At 43.2% G+C, this 23,776-nt stretch overlaps 1 protein-coding gene across 3 annotated transcripts in view; it reads right to left on the bottom strand.

The window, feature by feature from the left end:
• The window catches only part of MAN1C1 (mannosidase alpha class 1C member 1), a 321,546-nt gene that overhangs the window by 117,093 nt on the left and 180,677 nt on the right, over positions 1–23,776 (bottom strand). For all 3 annotated transcript variants that reach the window (XM_069622732.1, XM_069622733.1, XM_069622734.1), the window contains 2 exons: positions 4,483–4,577; positions 2,205–2,328 (listed from right to left, as the gene is read on the bottom strand). In XM_069622732.1, the coding sequence (XP_069478833.1) occupies positions 2,205–2,328; positions 4,483–4,577 (219 nt within the window). The remainder of the gene's footprint in view (positions 1–2,204; positions 2,329–4,482; positions 4,578–23,776) is intronic.

Here is a 23,776-nt window from a genome sequence, read left to right as displayed (position 1 = left end):
CATATACATTTTCTTAGCGGGAATGTTCTTGTTATTGTGCCATTTGTTGAAATGGGGGAATTTACTTCTCTTGTTCACCCGTCCCCAAATGTTTTGCTACTGATGATCAGCCCCGAAACTGGAATATTAAGAGACAATCTGGAAAATATGCTTTTGTAACAAATGATTTGATAGCCTTGTTTCAGTGATACGTAGGCATTTATACCTCAACAAAAGTAGTCAATACACTGTAACACTGACCTGCAAATATATTGCACATTAAATTAGTAATTGCTTCAAATCTAAGTGAAGAGTGAAGGGTTCAGGGCCATTTTTAGTTCAACGTTTTTGACATCCCCAAAGTTCCAATAGTTGCTATTGAACATGGAATCTTTTTCCGCCGAGGCAGCGGACGGAGGTGAGGACCGGCTGCTTTTTAAAAAAGTGATGCAATATTGATTTGTTCATGTAGCCATCATAGTGAGGAGTGCAGCACGGGCCCAGCACAGCTCAGAGCTAAACACAAGACTTTGGAGATGTCGGATTAGCTCAATGGATTGATTTGTATGCATACAAATTAAATCAAAGGATATTATTTAAAAATAGAGGTGTAGCAAAAAAGAGGAGACAGTCTTAAACGCATAGATACCAGATCAGAAATTATTATTTGATATATTTCCATCCATTAAGACTTTAAAGTTAAATCCTAGAAGAATAGTTATATTTATAATCTGAATTCGAGAATGACACCTCTGACAGAAAGAAACTGGTGTTATACACTTTCTTAAATGTCGAATCTTGACTGCTCCTACGAAGAAAAGATAGACAGAAAAAAGATAATTGAAGTATTTCGATGAAGTACTGTATCCAAATGAAGACCAAGGACACTGGGCCTCATTACGACCCTGGTGCTAAACCATGGTGCGATTAGCACCATGGTCCATGCTGGGGTCCGCTATGGTGAATGGCGGAATTACCTCCCCATTCCAAGGTTGGCAGGGCGGTAATTCCCCATTCACCATGGGCCCTTCCCCATTCCCATTTTTGCCCCATAGGGCTCAATGGGAATGGGGAAGGCGCTAAGTACGGTGCCGCAAATTGCAGCACCGTACTTAGCACCAAGGTCCCTTTGCGGCACCCTAATTTAACGGCTGGTAAAACCAGCCGTTAAGATCGGGTCCCGCAAAGGGACCTCGTAATTAGGCGCTAAGTGTTTAACGGCGCTGCAGCCTTTTATGGCACCGTTAAACACTTAGCGCCTGGGTCGTAATGAGGCCCACTGTCTTCAATACTCTGTGCACCCATGTAGTAGGACTACTATAACTATTAGTCTTTCATACAATAATTTACGTTCAAATAACTTAATGAAAGAATTCTCAAAGATTAAACATACAATCCTTGAATGTCACAGCATTTTGGATAAGAACAGTTTTAAGACAGTGTTATCCAATGCATTTCAGACCAACTAGGTCTTTCATTATGGCGATGTCTGCCTTCAGAATATGAGGGACCTAGTTGTTCCAAAATGCATTGGATAACATCAATCTCCAAACTGTGCATATCAAAGATGCTGTCACATTAAATAACTTTAATATTAATCTTTGACGCTGCTTGCATTACATCATCATAATAGAACGTGTTGTATGAATGACTAGCAGATGTAGTAGTCATACTACCTGGGTGCACCCAGTATTGAGTCACGCTTCATTGTCATTGGTCTTCATTGGGATATAGTATGGTTCAGCAAAGAGAGAATATGGTTAACGGGTGTGGACCAAACAATGACTTGTAATGCAGAATTTACAGTGATTACATTTGGTGGTGTCCCCTCCCTGATGACTAGTACAGACCAGTACATACTGCACTGTTCCAAGTCCAGAGGAGTGGTTGAGAGTGCCTTAAGAGTCTATGCTATTCACAATCCAGAGTCTGGAGTGACGAAGAGATGAAAGTAACTAATCTCATGAGTACATTTTACAGGGACCTGCAACCCTTGGCCTGCCCTATCATTTGTCCTACATCTCCCATTCGTCCCATTAGTCCTAGCCAGCATAATCAATGGTGAGGTATCATGAGATTCATAGTCCAAAACATCTAGCGAGCCACAAGATGCAGAACTGTATGCAAAACATTCAGAGCATGCACATGACTATGTAATGCACAAGTGGTCTATGCTGAATTCTAAAATATTGAAGGACAAAACATTTTATTTGGATAATACTTGCATTTTCAGTAAAAAGTGGGTTTCCGGATATTTCACTAAGTTGCACAAATTCCAAGTGTAATGTACCAAATTCTGCCAAAATGCTGCTTCCTGCAGATGCCCACCCCCAGCTCCAGCTCATTCCACTGGAAAAGCACAAAGAGATGAAATTATTATTCTAAACGCACGCAATAAAACACTGTAAATCACATACATGCCATTTGTATTGATCAGGGGTGGAGAGAGGGACAATGAGAGAGAAATGGTATAGTACCATATCAAACACACTTTCTACTTTACAATAAATCCATTTTTGTTCACTGAAATGTGCAAGGATTTATACATCGGTATCAAAATATATATTTTTTTCAATTTTTTATTGTGAATTATGTTTAAAATACAAACCTTAAGCACAGAATCCAAAATACATACAATCATTTAATAAAGAGAAATACAACTACACAGCAAAAATACAACAATCTTAGTAGTAACACAATTCATCACAACATCCCAAAATATAAGTTAAAGAAATTGACAAATTGGTAAATAGAAAGCATGGGTAACTTGCAAATGGAGAAAAATATTGAAAATAACTTCACCCTAATAACTCCTGGTCTTTTACTACCGCATATCAACCAACATTTCTGAAAAGACCTAATTAAATTGATACGTATACTTGTAGATTTTCCTGGACTACAAATCCCCATTTATCAGATGAAAATGAGATTTTGTAGCCCTGCAGAAGGTTTGCATAACAGAAGAAGCCAGTTTAGATAGTTTGAGTATAATATGGGAACATGCAAAAAAGCAGAGAGGCCGTCCAGAAGTGTCTCTTAGTGGGGGTAAATGAGTATATATTGTTTTACGTATAGCCTAGGCTTACTGTTGAAACATACTGCAGAAAAGCGGGATAGGGAGAGTGAACATTCTTTATTAATACATTTCTTTGACCCTCCAACAATAAAGTAAACTGAGTGTATCTGTGCAGCTATGGTAGCACTTGGAGGAATGGGCTTATTATCACCCCATATAACCTGTTTTTGTTATGTGGGAATACATGTTACTATGCTTGGGCCATGTTGAAATCCAGCAGAGAAAATTGCAAGGAATGCTATTTATTTTATAGACCTTTTTGATTTAAAATATGGAGGCTATTCTGCACTACCATTAATATCTGCCTACTGAGGGGAGATGGTGCCACAATCCTATATGGAGCTAAACTTTGGTCTCCTTTCACTTAATCTTGTCTTGGAATGTTAGAGTATAAACTATGGGCTGAGGAACACCAATTCAATTTATGTTTGCCCATAGCAATGTCAGAGATTAGGATTAATTTCAAACCTTCCAGCCATCACCTCCTTTGCGTTGCATAAGTCACCCCAAGTAGGATGGGCATCCCCAGACGCGGGTCCCGTGCCTGCTGGCCCTAGAGACCCAAGCTACTCCTCACTGATGATGCCCAATGAGGGTGAAACATGTCTGGGGATGCTTGTGGTCTCGTGCAGAAGGGATGTGACCTAGCAGTTTGTGCTGGACTGTCCTTTTTGGGGTGAGACTAAGCCTGATTGGCATATGTTCTTTTCCCTTCTGTAATGGCTTGGCAGGCGAAGAACGATGGTCTGGAGGGTTACCCAGAGCAATGTCAGAGGTTGGGATCAATTCCAAACCTGCCAGTCATCACCTCTTTTGTTTTGCACAAGGTCAGCAGCAAGATAATCTGTACCTAAAGCCACAAAACATATACAACCTATACATTATTCAAAAGGAATGTCCTGAAAAAGACATATTGATCGCCCCAGTGAGTATAGAGGTGTTACATGTGAAACCACAAACATACACTTGAAATTACATTAGGTGATGCCACTAGGCTTAGAATGACCAGTAAAGTCCCCAGGACAGCGACTGCAAAAGTAAAATTAATCAAATTGAAGGATTATTTGTTAATGTACAAAGTAAATGTGTCAATTTTGCAGCATTTACAGGCAGAATTTAGAAATGATTTACATTCCTATTTGTTTATTATCAAATTAATTTGAATGTATAGTTTCTCAATTTGGACTTGCGAACAATATTTAGATTGAATGTACAAATCCTTAAAACTATGGTGTGTTTTTGTCAATTAAGTCTGAAAATGTATTGCAGAAACATTGGACATTCTGTTTTTCAAAATGTACATTTCCTATGCATCTGCAGAAATGTAGGGAATTGATACAGCTAGTTTAAATGCTGCTTTGAATAATATTCTGTGGAAGAAATTTCAAAAGATGCACATCAGTAAGAGGAAAATTGATTTGTCTTACTTTCCGAGATTTATAATTCCTCTTGGGATACCAGTTGGTGTGCTAAAGGCAGGCAGAAGTTTGTCTCCAAGTTCTATGGCTTTTTCTCTGAATATCTAAAAGAGATAATTCAAAAGAACAAAAATCACAGGGAAAAATATTTTAACTAGGATCAAGTACTTAATCTCTTCAAATTACCTCTCCATACCTCTCCATGGATTTAGAGGATGCAATAATTTTAAAATCACATCGATCTGCAGTTTGACAAGAACATTGATGAGTGCAATTACTACATTTAAAGCATCCTATCACTGCTAATGGGCAATCAGGATCCAGGGCATCTGACAATGATCATCCGTGTAGACATGGACCTTGCCGGCTCAGAGGTTTCTCGCTGCTATTCAGCGTGCCTATTTCCACCGCCACCCCTCGACAGTCCCCACACTCACCCAGCTGCTTCCCCACCTGCTCACCTATTTCGAGACTGAGCTGGAGCTTCCACAAGCTCCTCCCTTCATCACCATACGTTGTCCGATTCACCTATCTCTGCCGGCCGTGCACCCACGACGGCATGGCGCCCATGGCAGAGTGTATGTTCACCTGCCTGCACTAAAGTGAGCAGTCTTACTGGGACCCGGCACAAAAGCAGGGTGCTGGGGGGACATTGCCTGGACATTTACTTCAAAGTGCAATTATCACCAGGCCGTGCTTTGAAATGATTACCAGTTCCATTGGATCAGGGCACAACAATGTCAAATTCTATGTTAATCACTCCTATTCCTGTTGTGTTAAATATCTACTTAACAAATACTCAGCGTTTTGAGTCACTCAGTGAACAAATGTGTAGCAGATCCAACTGTATGTAGCTGCCAGTTAGGAACTGAAGCAAGTCAAGCCTTCATGTTTAGGGCTAAATATTATGCTACATTTTCCCTGAAGTCAAAGCTTTTCTGGAAGAGATTAAAATATCATCCCTTGTTACTTCTGTGTCCCAGGATATAATGAATCGCTTGAGAAAAAGATAGTCACATAGATGTGTTAATCAGAAGAAAAAAACACTTCTTCATCCAACAAATACTTTGAAGAAGGCATCCACAGGCTATATATATACTTTTTTTATTGGCTCACACAGATTGCAATTGTTAGCTCTTTGCTGACAAATTTCACATGGGTAACATAATATAATCATCAAGGAAAGAGCATATGTAGCTTGTGACAAAGTCAGTAACTAAAGCCAATGGGAATGGGAACCCCTCTCAGCTACAAGGTTGGAGATCTACCAGGGAGAAATCCAGAGCTAATCCTACCCAGGGGTGGACGGTATCATTTGAGAGGGCCCTAATTCCTATCCCCCCACCCCCAAGTGCAATCTGTTTTTGTGCAGTACCCAATTGCTTGCCCTGATGCCTGTGACCCAAAATGCTGGCAGAATGTTCTCTTCTAATTTCAGAGATCCCATTAAACAAGAAGATGTACACCCATGAGAAATAGGAGCATCAGCGGCCCACAGAGACTTGAGAACGCTCTGACGGAAACTCTCAGGAGAGAGAATCTCATTTTCTGCAGACACAAATGTGCATGAGCACTATGCCGTTGACGCCGTGGGAAATAAAAAGAACAGACATCAGAGCTGAAGCATCTACGCGTCCACCAGAGCTGCCTCTGTTTCTTGTTGTAAGTGAGCGATTGGACGCCCTAGGGCGTTGGCGCTATACAAATGCTATAACATAACATACGTAGCGGCATCCTAAGACCACCAGAGATTTACCCAGGAGCCCCAAACCCAAATCCAACTACACCTACCTTGGGGAAGACATCCACAGACCCCTAACATGAACCTGGACTATTCACAATACAGGCTGCCATTGCTGCCTTACAGCGGTCCCGTACAGAGGAAAAGTGCAGGGCTTAACTTGCTATTTTAAAATGTCTTTGTAATGCCTCCCAGAGGGGGAATACCGGGCCCAATTAATAATAATAATAATAAATAATAATAATGTGGCACTTATATAGCGCTTTGAACCCTCAGGTATCTGAGCGTTGCTTATTATTACCCACGGTGTGTGGTGCTCATTTATCGACCTCGGAAGGATGAAAGGCTGAGTTTGGCCCCGTCGGGATTCAAACCTGCGTTAGCAGGCTCCGCACTGGATGTCAAAGCGAGCGCTCTACTCGCTGTGCCACTTGTTTCCGCTGGGGCAGTTGGAAAGGGGCAGACCACCAATCAGAGGCTAGGGAGGGGGATAAGAAAGCCCCAGGAAGCCAGAAGCTGTGACTTGTTTGGGTGAGGTCAGAGGAGGTGGAGGGCCAAAAGACGAGAAGGAGGATGTACGGCAGAGAAGATTGTGGAGGTGTTTCTTTTTGAGCAGGTGAGGCATTGGCTAGTGAGTGCAAGAGATACTGCTTGTGAGTACATGAAAAAGTGGTATGTGAGGGAGAGGAGAGGAAGTGTAGATTGTAAATATGAAGTGATTGTGTGAGCAAAAGACGTGTGCTTGTGTAGAAGATGGCGTGGAGGGATGATACTAGGGTGGTGGAGGGAGCAGTACAGTGGAGGAGGCAGTAGTAGAGCGACAGAGGGATTAGTTTTGGGGAGGAGAGAGTAGTACTGTGGAGGGGGAAGTAGTGTTGAAGGAGATAGTAACTTCAAAGGATGGAGAGGAGGCCTAGGTGAGAGATATTGGAGGGACAGAGGAGGGAGACAGAGGAAATAGAAGGGTTAAGGTGGGTGGAGTAGGGAGCAAGAGATCAGTGAGAATATCAGGAGAAGGAGGGAGCGGAGTCCGTGACTTGAAGAAGATCAACTCTGGCAGAGTGTCTCAAAGGCACAACCTGCTATCTCATTTAGACCACTAACTAATGGATACTGTTGGATCGGTTCAGAAGTCCCGGAAAGACGTTAGTTAGATAAGGCACTGGCATTTAGGTTCTCCATTCCAAGGGCAAGATGGGGTTTAGACAATAGGGAAAAACAATTGTTATATACTAACCTTGGGCTTGCGGATGCCTGAGTTAGGGTACTATTAGTACGAATAGATGAGAGAGAAAGGGATGACCCAAGCGCCTTGCCTGAAATTGAAATAAAAATGTTTGAACTGTCTCTGGGTGTTTGAGTGGTATTTGAGCCATCTTGGACACGCTGTGCAGATGGTGTTTGATTAATAATTCTCATGTATTCCACAGCTAGTTTATTTTTGACCGGGTTCAACAACAGTACATTCGAATGGGAGGGGAGAAGAATGAACTCTAAACAAGAGATGCAAAGCTACAAGTGATAACACAGAAAGAGGAGTTTAAACCTAGGACCGCACTGACCTTAGATAATGTCAGATGCAGCTGAGTAACCGCTGGGAAAACCTCTCCTTGCTCAAATGCGGTTCTCATCAGCTAGGCTCATTGGCCCACTTCGGTTGGCAGCGGAAAATAACCAAAGCTACTGGTGGAAATAAATGCTCCTTAGCTAGTAGCTGTTTGAATCGTCAATGGGCGAATTGATATTTATTTTTATTGTTAAAATGTATAGTTTATTACAAACCTTATCTATAAAATCTAGTTCCTGTAGAAATCATTCTATCATTGCAATCCATTTCTTGTGTCTTTTGTGTCAATAGCCACACTAAAAGTTGTAATGAAACATGTCTATTGATTGAAGGGATGAAGACTTCCTTTAGGAAATGTATCAGTCCAAAAATTAATGTGAAGTTTTCTTCCGATAAAATCTTTGACCACCAGTCTTCAATCGTATACGTTTTCATTTGTCCAAAGTTCTCAAGTATCTAGTTCTCAGGCTGGTCAGGCCCGTGCATCGCAGTACAATGTGTTTCAATGTTTCCGGCATGCCTTCAATCCTGCAGAATCTGTAATTGAGATTATCGCTCATTTGCTTGTGAGCCTCAAGGGTTTCCTTTGTCGGGAATATGTTCAGGCGAAATCTGAAGAACTGGTCTCGATATAGAGGGCTCTGGAATTTGGCTATGTATTTCAAAAGGGAATTATACGCCCTAGTTTCTCAGTTCAAATTTGTAAATTTAGTTTATATTTGTTTCTCGTGTCTTCCGACCCAATTAAATCGTATTCCCATAGCTTCCTCTTGACACGGTCTGGGCTTTTCTCTAGCATCTCTTGGCAGGTTCCCTGGTCATCCAGGATGTGCAAACATCTTTCTTGCCATTGCTTTAAAGGAAATTTCTCTCTTTTTGTCAGTACAAAGAATTTGCTACGGAGGAGGAGATTTCTTCATAAAACATTTTCTGTATAGAGAGAGGGTTTTCTACACGGTCACTGTATAGATTGAGATCAGGGCTAGTCCGTATCTAATGTCTGATGTGGGAACTCTCCTCAGTAGGTGAAGAATGTACCCTCTAATGAAGGGCAGAGTTCCCAGCGGGAGACGAAAAGGCCACTGCTCCAAATGTTATAGGATCAGGATAACTTTGGCCTTATAAAAGGTGAGTATGGCACGTATGGAACATTTTCCGTATTTGTTATGCATCGCCATTCCTTGAGCTATTAGGCTCTTAATTTTCATCCTGAACTCTAGTCTGCGAGGTTTATCATTTATACTAGAGTTTATACGTGTACTAAGTAAGTTGTTTCATTTACTTGAGCCAGTTCCTCCCGCCCTAAGAGCCATCTGAACCGGGGTCCAGGTCTTCCTTTTAGTGATTGAAAAGTCACAATGTTTGTCTTTTCCTAATTAATTTGCAAGGCATTTTTAGTGATATATTCTTGTAGACTTGATAGTCTTCGTTGAAAGCTTATCGGGTTCTGGTCAATCATTAACAAATCATCAGCATAGATGATCCAAGACAGGGTTTGGTCATTAATTTTTGGAGGGAAAGCACGCCTCGTGTTCATTGTCTCGTGCAGGTCTGATATAAAAAGATTGAATTGAATTGGAGCCAAATGGCACCCTTGTTTCAGGCCTTGATATGTATATATTTCTTTGGATAGGTGCCCGTGGGAATTCAATCTGATCTGAACTGTAGTCATAGAGTACAGGACCTTGATTGCCGATGACAAGTGTGAGGGGCAGTTCCACGCCTCCAGTTTTGACCACAGGATATGCCTGTCAAAGGCTTTCTTAAGGTCAAGAAAAGGCAGTTTACTTTAGCAGCGCAACACGGGAGGTGTTTTAAGATTATAGCCACAAACAGCTTGCTCAAGACGTCCACGAGGGCTTTGGCCGGTAGTTGTTGGGATCATCCCTATTGCCTCTCTTGTACATAGGGATTATAATTGTTCTCCTCCATCTATGAGGCACTGTTCCCAGTCACATCGCCTGTTCAAATACTTTAGAGATGAAAGCGATCCAGGCTTCCAGCACCTTCTTGATCATGTTGTATGTTATTCCATCCGGGGCTGTCGCAGATTTTGCATGCTTAATCATGATTCCTAAATCATGGACGGCAAACGGAATGATCCACAGCCCCTCCAGGTTCTTTACAAGGGGATTTTTGGTTTCTTCATCGGGTCCAAATAGTTCACACAGATGCTGTGTCCAGTTATCCTCTGCCACCATATTCATGAGGAGAGCACGTTGGGAGGTTGTTTTTCCATTTAGCAGCTACCAAATCTCTCATACCTGTTTCGATTCCATAGCCCTCAGCATTGATTCAAAGTCTTTCTGGAGGATGTGGGCTTTATACAAGAGCAGCCCATTTTTTATATTTCTACTTAATCTTTCTAAGCATTTCCGCCACAGGTTCGATTTTTAATCGGTGGATTTCCCAATGTGACCGTAGTTGTTTTTTCATAATCATTCCTTCATTACTTGCATGCTTGGGAGTGAAGGTGGTTTTGCCTCCCTTATTGCCGGATGTCCCAAAATCCAGCAGCAATGGCGTGTAATTCCTTTCCTCTTGGTTACGTTCCGGCAGGTTATATTTAGAAAGTAGTGTGGAAACATCCCTTGCTCGAATACAAAGCCTGTGCCTCCCTTCTGAAATGTTTGACGTTCGTTCTAAAGGTCTGATGCTGGATTTCATTTTTGTTCGTGTCCAGTACTTCCAAAGGTTTATCATGTTTTACCATGTTATCAGACACGAAGAAGTAGTCTATGGTATTTGACTAGGCCCCATTTGACCAGGTGGGTTTCCCTACAAGGTCTCTCCTAGTTTGGCCATTTAAAATCTGGAAGTTTCTTATTTGTATTGCAGCCATCCAGCTGGCCGCTCTGTCTTGTGAGTTGTTGCCGACAGTATCAAAGCCTGTGACGATGTTACCCCTTTTGTCGATGCATGAGGTGTTTAAGTCACTGCATATGATTATTGGCGGCAGATTCAGTTGTCTTGCATACTCATCAACTATGTCCATAACGGATTCTATAAAAAGGTTTGCTAGTATTGCTTCCGGATTCCAATGCAAATTAAGGATTACGAATTGTTCTGCTCGTGGATCAATGTCCTGATTCTGCATCAGTAATGTTACCTGGATAAAGGGGTTTGGATTCCAGGATGAGGCAACTATGTATCTCTTCCCATTTTTCACCAGGGTAAGGAGGCCCGACAAGGGTCTCCCTTTAACTCCCGTGTATGCTGGATTGAGATGGACATCAAAGCCATCAAGGATAGGTATTGACATCAATCATGTTTCCAGAAGACATAGAACCTCGAAATCCAAGGCTGCAATCTCGCAGTTGTTAAACAAGTGCTTGAATCCACATGTATTCCATGATCACGTGATCCAATCACGATCCCCTTCTGGATGTTGGCATTATTTATTATGTGGTTTTGCTGAGTCCCTTTTCCTGGGCCACTGTTCCATTTGTAGGTCTTTGGGGGAGTTTGGGAGATGTTCTTTCACTTTTCTATCCACATTATTTGTGCAACTGAATGTGACCTTCATTGGATTATTCATATTAGTGGGAACAATGGTTTTCTCACAGGGTTCCTTGTTAGTTTATTCGATTTTAACGTTGTTATTGTTTTAGTACAATCTCTGGATTTTAGGTGGTGGTGCTCTCGGATGCCAATATATATCCCATCTTGTACTTGATTTAATTCCCACTTGGGGGCTTCGTGATCTATAATTTCCATTGTGCGGGAGATCAACTCATTCAAATACCAAGGACAAAAACAGGTGAGCCATTTCCCGCAAAGACATCTTGATAATGCCGGAGTTTAGATGAAGAACCACTTTATCAGTTTGGGTTTCATTCAAATTTCAACTGTCTTAATGTCATCAGTGTTTATAAAGCCAAGTGCCGGAATATGATAAAGTAGGGGCAGCACGTTATGGCGGTTTAAGATTATACCGTCATCCGTTGGTAGTAAACAGACTAGTGAAAGACAGTTTTCTCTTGAGTTATTCCCCACAAAATGTTGTTCTGAATTGGTTTTGTCGAATCTCATGAATGATGGATTGGCCTGTCGATCTTCTCTATAAAGGGTGATTTCCATTCTCCTTTCTTGCTCATTATTAATTGGATATTGCTTTGATTCATTCCTTCTCAAGTTGTGTTTCTCTGCAATCCTCTTGCGCCGTTCCGCTAATTTGGGGAAAAGTGCTATGGATACAGTGTTCCACCCTTCTGTTTCATTATTTTCTTGCACTACATCCAACCCACTCTCTGATTGCATGTCATGTTTAAAATGTATTATTTCCTTCTCTTCTTCGAAATCGAGTAAGTGAAAGATCTAATAGATCTATATCGTCTTGCTCTCTCAGAGGTGTGGCTGCTTGATTTGATTTTGAATTTGTATAGAGTATATGCTTTTGGAGAACCAAGCGGCAAGCAACATCTAGGCCAGAGGTCTTCAAACTGTGGGGCACGCCCCTCCAGGGGGGCGCGGCCGCATCCCAGGGGGGGCACCAAAGTTCAGCATGAAATGTAAAAAAAATAATATATATTGTTTTTTCTTTTTTTTTTTTTTAGATTGGAGGAAATGGGAAGGGGCAGCTCACATGGTCAGACTGGGCCATAAAACGGTCTTAGGCACCAATGAAAAAATGGCCAGCAGCTGCAAATGGATATTCAGTGTTTAGTCACAGACTGTTTGAATAGTACCCAAGGGGTTGATTTTTGTTCAAATGTAAACAAATGGTGATATTTAAAGAATATGTATTCAGCAACAATGGTCAAAACTACTAGCTGCATAGTGAAGTAACTCCTCAAACTGGCCCACATTGGCCAAAAAAGTGGCCCATTTTTACTGGCCTACACTAGCATTTTGCATTTTTGGTACGGTTATCTCCCTATTGCCCTATAGCCAGTCCAAGCCTGCAGGCTCATCCATAATGGGTGAGGGGGCGTCCCCCCACTGGACATCTCACCCATTATGGAGGAGCCGAGGAGCGAGCCCAGTGAAACACTGAGTACTCCCTTAGCTGCTTTTTCCAGCTGAGAGAGTGCTACTGGGCTTGCTGAACTGTCAAAGGGAAACTCTGTTTGCCTTTGACAGTTTATTTCCCCAGCTGCACATGATCACTGAGCCATGCAACGCTGGGGGTGTTTTGATTGGCCAGCCTTACATAGCTCATTGGAAATGCTGGCTGGGGCACTGCATGTATGTATGTGCGAGGGGTTGCTCCTGCGCCGCCTCGCACATACGGGCAGAGCAACCTGGAGCAGGGCATTTTAGCAACCACGCGAGGTACGTTTATGGCAATTTATTTTTTTATTTAAATATGTAAATATGTGTGTATGCTTGTGTTATGGGACTGTGGTGGGAGCAGGATGGGCGGCAGCACTGGGATAGTGGTGGGAGTAGGGTGGGGAGAGCCCAGGGTTTGTACTGGGAGTAGGGTGCGGTGACGGCACGCAAAAGTTCATAGCGATTTCTACATACTGTCCATCTGGGACTTTTGGGGTGGGGGCCCGGCCTGCCCAAACTTTGCTCAGGGGGGCCCATGCCAAAAAAGTTTGAAGACCACTGATCTAAGCGCACATTTTAAAATTACAGTAAGGTAAACCATTTAGTAACTGCTCAAGATGATCTTACTCGAATAAAAAGGATTTAAGCTGTTTTCTGAACACAATCAAGGATTCTATCTTTCGTAGATAAAGCAGTGGGCCATTCCATGCACGAGGGCCAGCAACTGAACACCTTCTATCCCCCCAATGGGCAAATCTAGAGGTAGGGACCGCCAGTAGATTTAGGGTCGTAGACCGCAAGGGTCTAGTGGGGTTGTAGGTTTTAATCTTAGCAGTAAGGTATAGGGGTGCAAGGCCATGCACACATTTGAAAACCGGACACAAGCTTAAACTGAATCCGTCGATAGACCTGGAGCCAATGGAGCAGGAGCTCCAACGAGTAGGTCCCCCACCCTGTAGGAGCAGCGGGCCTACTGACGAGAAGCACCCACCACCTCCAAGCTCATTCCGGTAAGCGCTGCCACTTTGCGCTATTCTTCTAAAAAGTGCAATTTCTCCCTTTTATAATTGCACACGCGCGCTCCTGGAAGCCCTGCATTGAAAACCGAGTGCCCAGATTCGTTTCGCCCAAAGGAGCACTTTTTTGTGCCTTTTCTCACATCCAGGTACACAAGGTACCGAGCATGTTCCAAATGGCCACCTGTTATTGCCTGGAGCCTCATCTGCCTAACCATCTGCTTTGGTATGCGAAAGTTCCAAACACAAACGTGTTCTAGGGTCTTTTATAGATGAAAATATATTCACTGTATTTCATCTAGGTGATATAACCTTCACGAGGTTTACTTTGCAACAAATGTCTATAGACTTATTAAGGTCACCCTCTAGCCTGGATGACAATTTACTTTTGGTGCAAAGTAAACCTCGTGAAGGTTATATCACCTAGATGAAATACAGTGAATATATTTTCATCTATAAAAGACCCTAGATCACGTTTGTGTTTGGAACTTTCGCATACCAAAGCCAGTCAAAGTAATGCACTTGGTGTTATTTAGGAACTCCATACTCACCTGTGAAAATAACAAACACTATTGTGACTGCATTTGACATCTGTATGTGTTTCAAATTATGTGACAAGTTGCAAAGGCATGATGCAATGCCCATGCTGAGTTTTGTTATGAAGATTGCATGAAGTAATATGTCCGATGTTCTTTAGCCTAACTCGACATATCATTTGTAAAAATATGTTTTTATGCACTGCATTCTGTGACTTTCAAGTTGTGCGTCTCTCACATATGTTACAAAGTGCTCATATTTTAAAACACGTAAAAATGGGTCAGTCATGAATAATAAACTGAGCACCATTCTCTTGTGGGTTTTTCACTGTACTCTCTGTACACAGCAAGGCAGTGCTTGTCAACTAATGATATGCTGGCAAACAGCTCCATAAGAAACAATAACTGCATTAGAATAAAAGTCCAGCCAAAATCGAATCTGCCTATTGTTGATTTTACACTGCTCTAGCCAAATCGAACTTGCTTATTGTTGATTTTACACTGCCCCAGCCAAAATAGAACCTGCCTATTGTTGATTTTACACTGCTCTAGCCAAATCGAACTTGCCTATTGTTGATTTTACTAGCACTGCCTATGGAGTCTAATTCACACTGCCCTAGCTAAAATCGAATTTGCCTATTGTTGATCTGTCTTCACAGCAATCCTAGCCTGTGTGTTGGGTCATATTCACTGTGATTAAGCGTCAGTGTGCTCCCACCACCTCCTCTGCCTCCCGGTGTGACGCATCGTCCCCAAGGTACACCTCCACCATGCTCCTTAGGGCACTCCTTATACTGCACCACGTTCTACCCCTTCAAACAGCAATTACCACTCAGCTACTCACACGTCCCCCACGGCCGACAATCAATCAGCCTTCAGACACCCCGATTCACCTAAGCCTTGTCCACCCGATTCTGCGTAGTTTGACCCCCACAATGGGCCCCACAACGCCCATCATAGGCCTTCATCACATCAACACCGACACCAACCCATACTTCAATGACCTGGCCCTCTGGCTGCAACACTTCGCTAGCAAACCCACTCCGAACCAACCGTGTTCCTTATCCCTCAGAAACAAGAGACTTGGCACCAGATTCTGCATACGATCTACCCGCAGTAACTTCTCCAAGCGAAAATTACATTCACCACCGTGCTCACCCGTCTCACCCACTAATAGCAAATCCTCTTCTACAGAGGCGAAACTGCCGGTCATCAAGGGCGCTCTTATCAACGCCAGATCCCTCCCAGCACATGCACTAGACATAGCAGACCTCATAACATCCTCAGACCTTGACTTCATTGCCATATCTGAAACTTGGCTACATGCCGCATCCGGCCCCTCCCTATCTCTTGCCTTACCACCCGGCTTCGGTATCATGAGATGTGACCGCACCTCTGCTTCCCACACCAGAGGTGATGGCCTGGCCATCATCCATAAAATCTCTCTGGATTTAAGAGTATCAACCAACACCAAACTTGAGTCAGCTGAATTACTATCAGTCAAACTTGCACTAACGCCCAATCAAACAGCCACCCTCCACCTCATCTACAGGCCCTCAGGCCCCGCATCATCCTTTGTCTGCAAAATCTCCACTCTCCTCCTTGACAATGCAAAAACCAACTCACAAATTATCATCCTAGGTGACTTTAATTTGGGACTCAGCGACCCTAAAGATCCTATTGCATTAGACTTGGAAAATGCACTCTCTAACTCTGGCTTCACCCTGCACATCCAAGAGCCCACGCATTCTAAAGGCGGGACCCTAGACTGGCTAGCCGGCTCTAATTGCAATATTAATGTCTTTGCCAATACCCCTTGCTTATGGTCCGACCACCACACCATCACCTTTAATATTGAAGCCTCCCCCCGTGCCCCGACTCTGATAGCTCCAGCTCTCCCTACCAGAAATAAAAAGGACATAACCAAGGAGAAACTTCGCCCTTTGCTACTCCCATCGCTTAAAGCTGCCACCGACTCTTGCAATGACCCCACTACCCTAGCTGACATCTATAACCATAGTATGCTCACAGCTATAGACTCTATTGCCCCCATCAAACTTAGGAAGGCTAAACCACGGGCACACCTTAACTCTTGGTTCTCACCACAGTTAAGAGCGCTCTGTAAAACCAAACGTTGTGCCGAAAATCATTGGAAAAGTCACCCTTCTGACGCGCACAAAGACGGTTTCCTCCTGGCATCGATCACCTACAAAGCAGCCATTATCGAGGTGAAAAAAGACTCCCTTAATAACCGTATCCAGCAAGTTGAATCTAACTCCAAGGAACTCTTTAAGATCCTAAAAGAGCTCGAAACCCCAGCTACCCCCCCTGACACCTGCATTAAAGATAGTAAATGGTGTTCTAACATTCAGGCAACCTTTCTAAATAAAATCAACATGCTACAATCTAAAATCATAACCAAACAAGACAGCCTGAAACTGGACAATCGCCCTCCCACCCCTGGTGGGGCCCTCTCCCCTGACTTGCCCAATCTCAAACAGTTTGCCTTCTCACCTCTTACTATTGCGGAGGTGGAAAACATCATCCTGAGGATCAAACCTTCCAACTGCCAGGGTGATCCCTGCCCTGCCCCCATTATTAAGGAATCTGCCCACGATTTGGCCAGATTTATTACATCCTTCATCAACGCCTCCTTGAAAACAGGAACTGTCCCAGGCAACCTTAAGGATGCATGGGTGATCCCACTGCTCAAAAAACCCTCCCTAGACCCAAGCATACCCACCAACTACAGACCTATAACTACCGTCCCGTTCCTGCTAAAATTTTAGACCGTGCAGCATACCTGCAAATCCAAGAGTACTTGGAATCCAATAATCTTCTAGGTCTTAGACAATATGGTTCCGCCCCAGACATGGAACAGAGACAGCTCTACTAGACCTAAAAACTCAAATTGAAGTTTTGAAGGACAATGGCAAACTAGCCATATTACTTTTACTCAACCTCTCTGCGGCATTCGATCTGGTCAATCACCAAATCCTATGCAGGCATCTCCACTCTGCCACCCATTTCTCTCCGTCAGCTACGGCCTGGATCAAATCATTTCTGAGTAATAGATCTATGCGGGTCTTTTCTCAATCCGCAGCTGCAGATCCTTCCCCAATTCACGGTGGCGTCCCCCAGGGCTCTTGCGTGTCGCCAACACTCTATAATGTTTTTACGAAACCGCTCTTACATGTACTTGACTATCTGGGTGTCTATTATACGAATTACGCTGACGACACCCAGATACTCATTCCACATCATCTTAGCTGACACCAAGGCCCTGAATGACTTCTACCTGGTCATCCAAGCTTGGATGGCACAACACCAGTTATGCCTCAACGATGACAAGACTGAGCTCCTCATCTTGGGCACCACGCAACGTCTTAGTAAACTTGAGCCGTCCTACCAGTCGTTTACCATTGATGGCAACACCATCCAAGTTTCGAAAGACACTAAAACCTTAGGCTTCTACCTTGACGCCACTTCATCCTTATCCCGACAAACAAATGCAGTCAGATCAGCCTCAGCATACACCTGCAAAACTCATTGCAGCCTGCAGGCCATTTCTGACCACCCCGAATACGGTCACACTGGCCAGAACCCTTATGTCCAAAATCGACTATGGCAGCTCCCTCTACTTAGGAACCAGCCAAGAGAATCTGAACAAATTACAAATTACCCAGAATAACGCTATTAGAGCGGCTCTAAACATCCCGCGAAACCACTACATCTCCGAATCTAGATCCAACCTACATTGGCTACCTATCATACAGCGAATTTCACTAAAATCCTTAGACCTCACTCACAAATGCCTGGCCAACCAAGCCCCCCTGTACCTCTGCGGCCGGCTATCCCGCCACGCGCCCACCCGACCTCAAAGAACCACCCAGACCCACTGTTTAACTATCCCTAGGTTCAAACTGCAAAAAGCGGGTGGCTCAAGCTTCCCCGTCCTAGCTTCCAAGCTTTGGAATGCCCTCCCCTTCATCATTAGATCTGAAGAGTCCTTTAGCGCTTTCAAGGCCAAAACGAAAACCTGGCTCTTCAAACAGCCTTGAAATATGGCTCACATATGTACCTGGAGCCCTGTCCCGGTAGAGGGTCTGTTCTAACCTCTACTCTATAAATTATGTATATTGATATATGATCCGAATATTTTGTATAATATTTTGTATATACACTCATTCTGTGTCTAAAGTATGTATATATCCATGCTCTTTATGTAACCCTGTTCAAGTTGCGCACTGATGCCTCTGGGCCTGACGGTGCGCGTTACAAATAAAACAAATACATATTCTATATTTTGAAACTGACTCTTTCCATGATAAAGAAAAGACTGCATGAGCTTCTGAGTTTTGTGCAAGGCACTGCAGCTGGTATTTAGGACACCCTACCAGGAGGCATTGCAATAGCCCAGCCTGGCACTGACAAGTGAGCCCACAACAATTGCTCGATCCTCTTCTGAGATGAGAGGAAGAAGCGGTTTCAGCATTTTCAGATGGAAATATACTGATTTAACCATCTGATTAACATGCCGATTGTACCCCAAATTTGACTGTCAAATGCAACCTAAGTTCATAACCGATTACTTTGAGATACTTCCAAATAGCAAAGGACATGGACCATTTGGCAGGTAGTTTCCAGTTCCTTCTTGGAACCAAAGATAATTATCTCTGTCTTGTTGGGGTCAGAGCTTGTTATCTAACATCCATGCTCAGATTTTCTCTGCACATTTCCGAAGGTTCTCCACTGCCTCCACAGGTTGTTTTAGGCTTACATAAATCTGTGTGTCATCCTCTGGGGATGCGCCTCGGAGCCCGCAGGGGGGTGATGGGCGCACCTGTGGTCAGGGGCCCTGAGAGCCGAGGCAGCGGGCAGGCTCCTTCTTGCTCGGCTGTCAACAGCGCCGAAAGTGAAGGAACACGAGCCGCTGCTCGGAGACGCAGTGTATCATCACCGCACTCACCTGCTGGGAAACCCGGTCCTGAAAGGGGGGGGGAAGAGGGCGCAGGCCCTCCATGGCGAGGTGGGGGGGCGACCGGTCCTTCAGCGTGCCGTGCCCCGCGGCGTCCCCGGAGCAGGTCGCGGCTGGAAGGCGCCCAGAGCCAGAGCACACCCATATCCGATGCGGCCACGATCACGTGATCGCCTCAAACGTTCCCCAGGACTCCGGAAGCAAGGATGGGATCACGCAGGCCCGGAAACCTTTAAGGAAGGCGGGACAATACATCAGCGGCCAATGGGATGTGAGCTAGACAGGGCTGGTGGAAGAGGAGGAGGAACGAAGACCGGAGTGGTGGGCCTATCCGGCCACAACGAGATAGAACAAGGTTGGGGACTGCCTCAATCTACTCTGAAAGGGCCAAACACTGGTGAAGGAAACCAGAGGACTATATTCTTTGTTTATGTTAAGGACCCTTTCCCCATTGGAATAAATATAGTTTCAGCATCCGCCTGTCTCCTGAAGTCTATTTATCACACATCCACATAAGAATGATACTGCAGATTGAATTGCGCACCGATTTTTAATAGAGGGTGGATGAAAATATTAAATAACACCGGTGAAAGGGAGGAGCCCTGCAGAACTCCACAAGGAATAGTCAACATTTCTGATAGAAAAGGGCCAATTTTGACCTGTTGCTTTCGATCAGTCAAAAAAAGAATCGAACCATCTCTGTGCTTCTTCAGAGAAATGTGCCACGTCGCTTAATCTGGCACTGAGGATGTTACAATCCACAGTGTCGAATGCTGCTGACAAGGTCTAACATGATGAGCATACTAACATCACCATTATCTGCATTTTCAAGTATGTCATCCCATACCTTAAGCAATGCAATCTCTGTCCCATGTCCAGGCCTAAAGCCAGATTGGATCTAGAATGTTATTTCTTTCAAGATAATTAGGCAGTTGCATGGTCACAACCTTCTCTAGAATCTTAGTTGGACACAATAACCCAGGAATAGGACGATAATTTGCCACAGTATTTTGGTCCAAACTAGGTTTCTTCAGTAACGGCGTGAGATAAGATTTCTTTAATTCCTGTGGTGCACAGCCCTGGGCCAGCAATGCACTTACAAATCTTTGAATTGGTCCACTCAGGACTTCTGTGTGTTGATTCGCTAGGTATGCCAGAATAGGGTCGTAACTAAGATTAGTAGGTTTTAGAGCACCTATTAATTTCTCAATGGTCTCCTTTCCTACTGCAACAAAGTTAAACTCCATATATCACAGGTGGATTGACTATCAATATTCAGTCTAATCTGTTTGATTTTGTCAAAGAAAAAGTTATTAAGATGATTGGCCATCTTCAAACTCGGACACAAACATGTATTGATGCAATCAGGATTGACTAAGTTTCCAATAGCTCTACAAAGTTATTTTGGTCTCTTTTTTGCTGAATTAATTTGTTTCTGTAGACTTTGTGCCTTGGCCTGTTTAATCTCCTCTTTATAACATGTTAGGGCTAATTTAACTATTATGAGGTCATCACTAGTTTGGGTCAAATGACTTCCAGTAATGGCTTTGGTATTTTTTCAATTTCTCACTAAACCATGGATTACCTCTGCTGGTGGGTTTTTTTACATTTTTTTTTACAGGCGAAGAAGATTGCAATTTCCCTGTAGTTGTTGCATCAGGTGCATATAATCCGCTGCGCTGTCTAATGTGTCATACTGTTCTAAAATATGTGACATTAGATTAGCATCTGATATTTGGACCATCGATAATCTATGGCAGGCATTGTTTTACTTCTATTTACATTTGACACTACAGTCCAATTAAACTGAACCATAGAATGGTCGGACCAACTAACTTGTTCAATAACAACATTGTTCAAGTTGAATCCTCTAGATATTATGGGATCCAAACAGTGTCCATTTACGTGAGTGGGTTCATCCGAGAGAAGACCGAGATTATGTGAGCACAAGATACTTGTGAGATGTAAACAGTCAGCATGTTCTGGCTCTTTGCACCAGATATTGAAGTCTCCCAAAAGAACAATATTTAGCTGATTGCTTGCTTCCACCCCCCAAAAAGTATCCATACCATTTAAAAACATGGTAGCTGGACCCACAGTGCTGTAACATAAGATCATTTTAAAAGACTCATTTCATGAGAGTTGATAAGAGCAAGCTAATACCTCTGACACTTCATCCCATTTCAGGGTATAGGTGTTTTGCAAATTAATGCTATCTCTGTACATAACAGCAACACGCCCCCCCCTCTTCCCATCTCTATTAAGACATTTAATATGATAATTACTAGGTATCAGTGTATCAAAATGTGAGTGACATGTATCCGTGAACAAGGTTTCTGTAATGATAAGGTCAATGTCATGTGCTTGAATAAAATCATTTATAGAAACACCATTTTTAATAGCTGACCTAGCATTAATAAGTGCTAACTTAAAGCACAGGTCAGCTGGCATCGCAGTAGATAGGACACCAACTGGCATTCTCTGTATAATCTTCCCCTCTTTGTTGTTGTTCAGAGTGCAAAGGGACAGAGAACCCCGGCTAGTGTCCTTAACTGTAAGCAGAGCCTCTCACGAATAGAAATAACACATACTGTATATTAGAACACTACCAATAGAAATATAGGGATAACTAGCCCACCTTTTCCTGCTAGGGGTCCAGAAACAGCGTTCAGCATACACACGTACGCCACGGACCGCCACGGACCGCCACGGACCGGGTTGACACAGTTGCGCTGGCTCTGTCGCGCCCCTTTGGATCAAAAATACCCAGGAAAACTACACGTTTCCCTAGGAGATGTAGTGCGGAAGCGGTGTCTTCACTTCAGGCACAGTCTGAACAACACACCGTTCACACTGACCATTTAAAAGCTTTTATTGAGTTTCTAACAAATTTAACAGCAATAACAAACTTCCTACTCAATTTTCTGCATAACATAAATCACAATGATAAAAACAACTGATGTTTTTTTAAAGCGCTAAATATCCTAAAATCAAAGTTACAATATTACTAATGGGCAGAAAACAATTTCAAGCGAGCTAGAAGGTAACGTTCAGTTAAGATGGGTACATCTGCAGATGCTGTTTTAATTTGTATTTCCGTGTCGGCCTCAGCGATGCCGGCGGTACAGATATGTTTTTCAGGAATCGCCTCGCAGCATTAGATCTCCCATTTTTAGTCTGATGAATGTTTTTAGATTTTTTCAGTTGTATATACTCTTTATTTTCTAACAACAATTTTCTCATTTTCTTATTTTGGAAAATTGGGACCGGGTCATCCCCAGAAGGTACAGGGGTTTTAATGCCAGTTATTTTAACCACGTCTCTGTTTTCCGTAACATTCGAAGGAGAACTGGAAGCAATTGCAGGTTCTTTTAAATTTCTCAGGAGGATGTCATGGGCTTTACCGTTGTTTATTACTTCGACTTCTTGCGAGGGAGCTTCTTTGTTCACAGTTATATCACGCTGCTGAGTCTTTAGTGATTCTGGGTCTTTTTTGACCAAAACCTTTAAGTTTGGATCTGTTGTTGGGCAGATAGAGGTTGGGGAGCGATCCAGAACATGTGGTGCTTCTTTTTATCAGTTTGTGCGTCTGTGGCTCCATCTTGTTTTTTAAGGTTTCCAACAACGCCCCAATAGGGCTTTCTTGTCCTTCTTCTCTTTATCAAGGGATTCATGATTTATTTTCTGTTGTTGCCTAAACATTGCCATTTCGCGATCCACTCTTGATTGTAACAAAGTGATGAATGATTCAACATGTACCATCTTTGAGGGGGTCATTGCAAGCAGGGTAGCTTGGCCCTTGTAGTTTTCGTTGATACTTTTGTATAATTTAATGTATGGTACATTTAATGCAGCCATTACATTACAGTGAATTTGGAAGGGGGTAGAATTTAGAGGGTTTACCCTCTCTCCAAGATTTCTAGGCAAGAAAACGAATCATCCACAGATGAAGTAGATGAGGTGGCTACAAGAGTCTTTGCTTCTTTTATTGTTGTGGATCCTATTTCGGAATGAAAGATGGAGGGCTTTTAATATCAGCTTTATTGGGCAGCTCAGGCTCAGTAAATCATTCAGTGACGAGGTCTCCTTTCAAGGGGAGATCCTCCAAGTTAGTCTAATTTCCTTATGCTGTTTTTCCTGATTTAACAAGAAACTTGCCGATCGCAATTTCATTGCCTTTGCCTTTGAGTCCAATTTGTCTTTGATAAAAGCAATATCTCCAGCTAAGAGTACGGCTTAGAGTGATAGCAGTTCATCCGTGTTCAGTACTGTATTCAGTGACAATTTTTGTGTGGCCATTTGCTGGGCCTGAATCTGCGATGGTAAAGTTTGTCTATCCTTTTTCAGGATGGATGAATGTGATGAGACTGGGGGGAGAGATCTCTTGTGACGACAGGCATCCTCTCGTTCCTGCTCAAGCAAGGTTAACATGCATTCATTGGCCTCCTCAGGTGGCCGGTTCTCTATCAT

Source organism: Ambystoma mexicanum, chromosome 11 (assembly GCF_040938575.1).
Source record: "Ambystoma mexicanum isolate Mex_15411 chromosome 11, UKY_AmexF1_1, whole genome shotgun sequence".
Lineage (NCBI taxonomy): Eukaryota > Metazoa > Chordata > Amphibia > Caudata > Ambystomatidae > Ambystoma > Ambystoma mexicanum.
The sequence above is the reverse complement of the archived record's forward strand: the minus strand, read 5'-3'. Positions and strand labels throughout refer to the sequence as shown.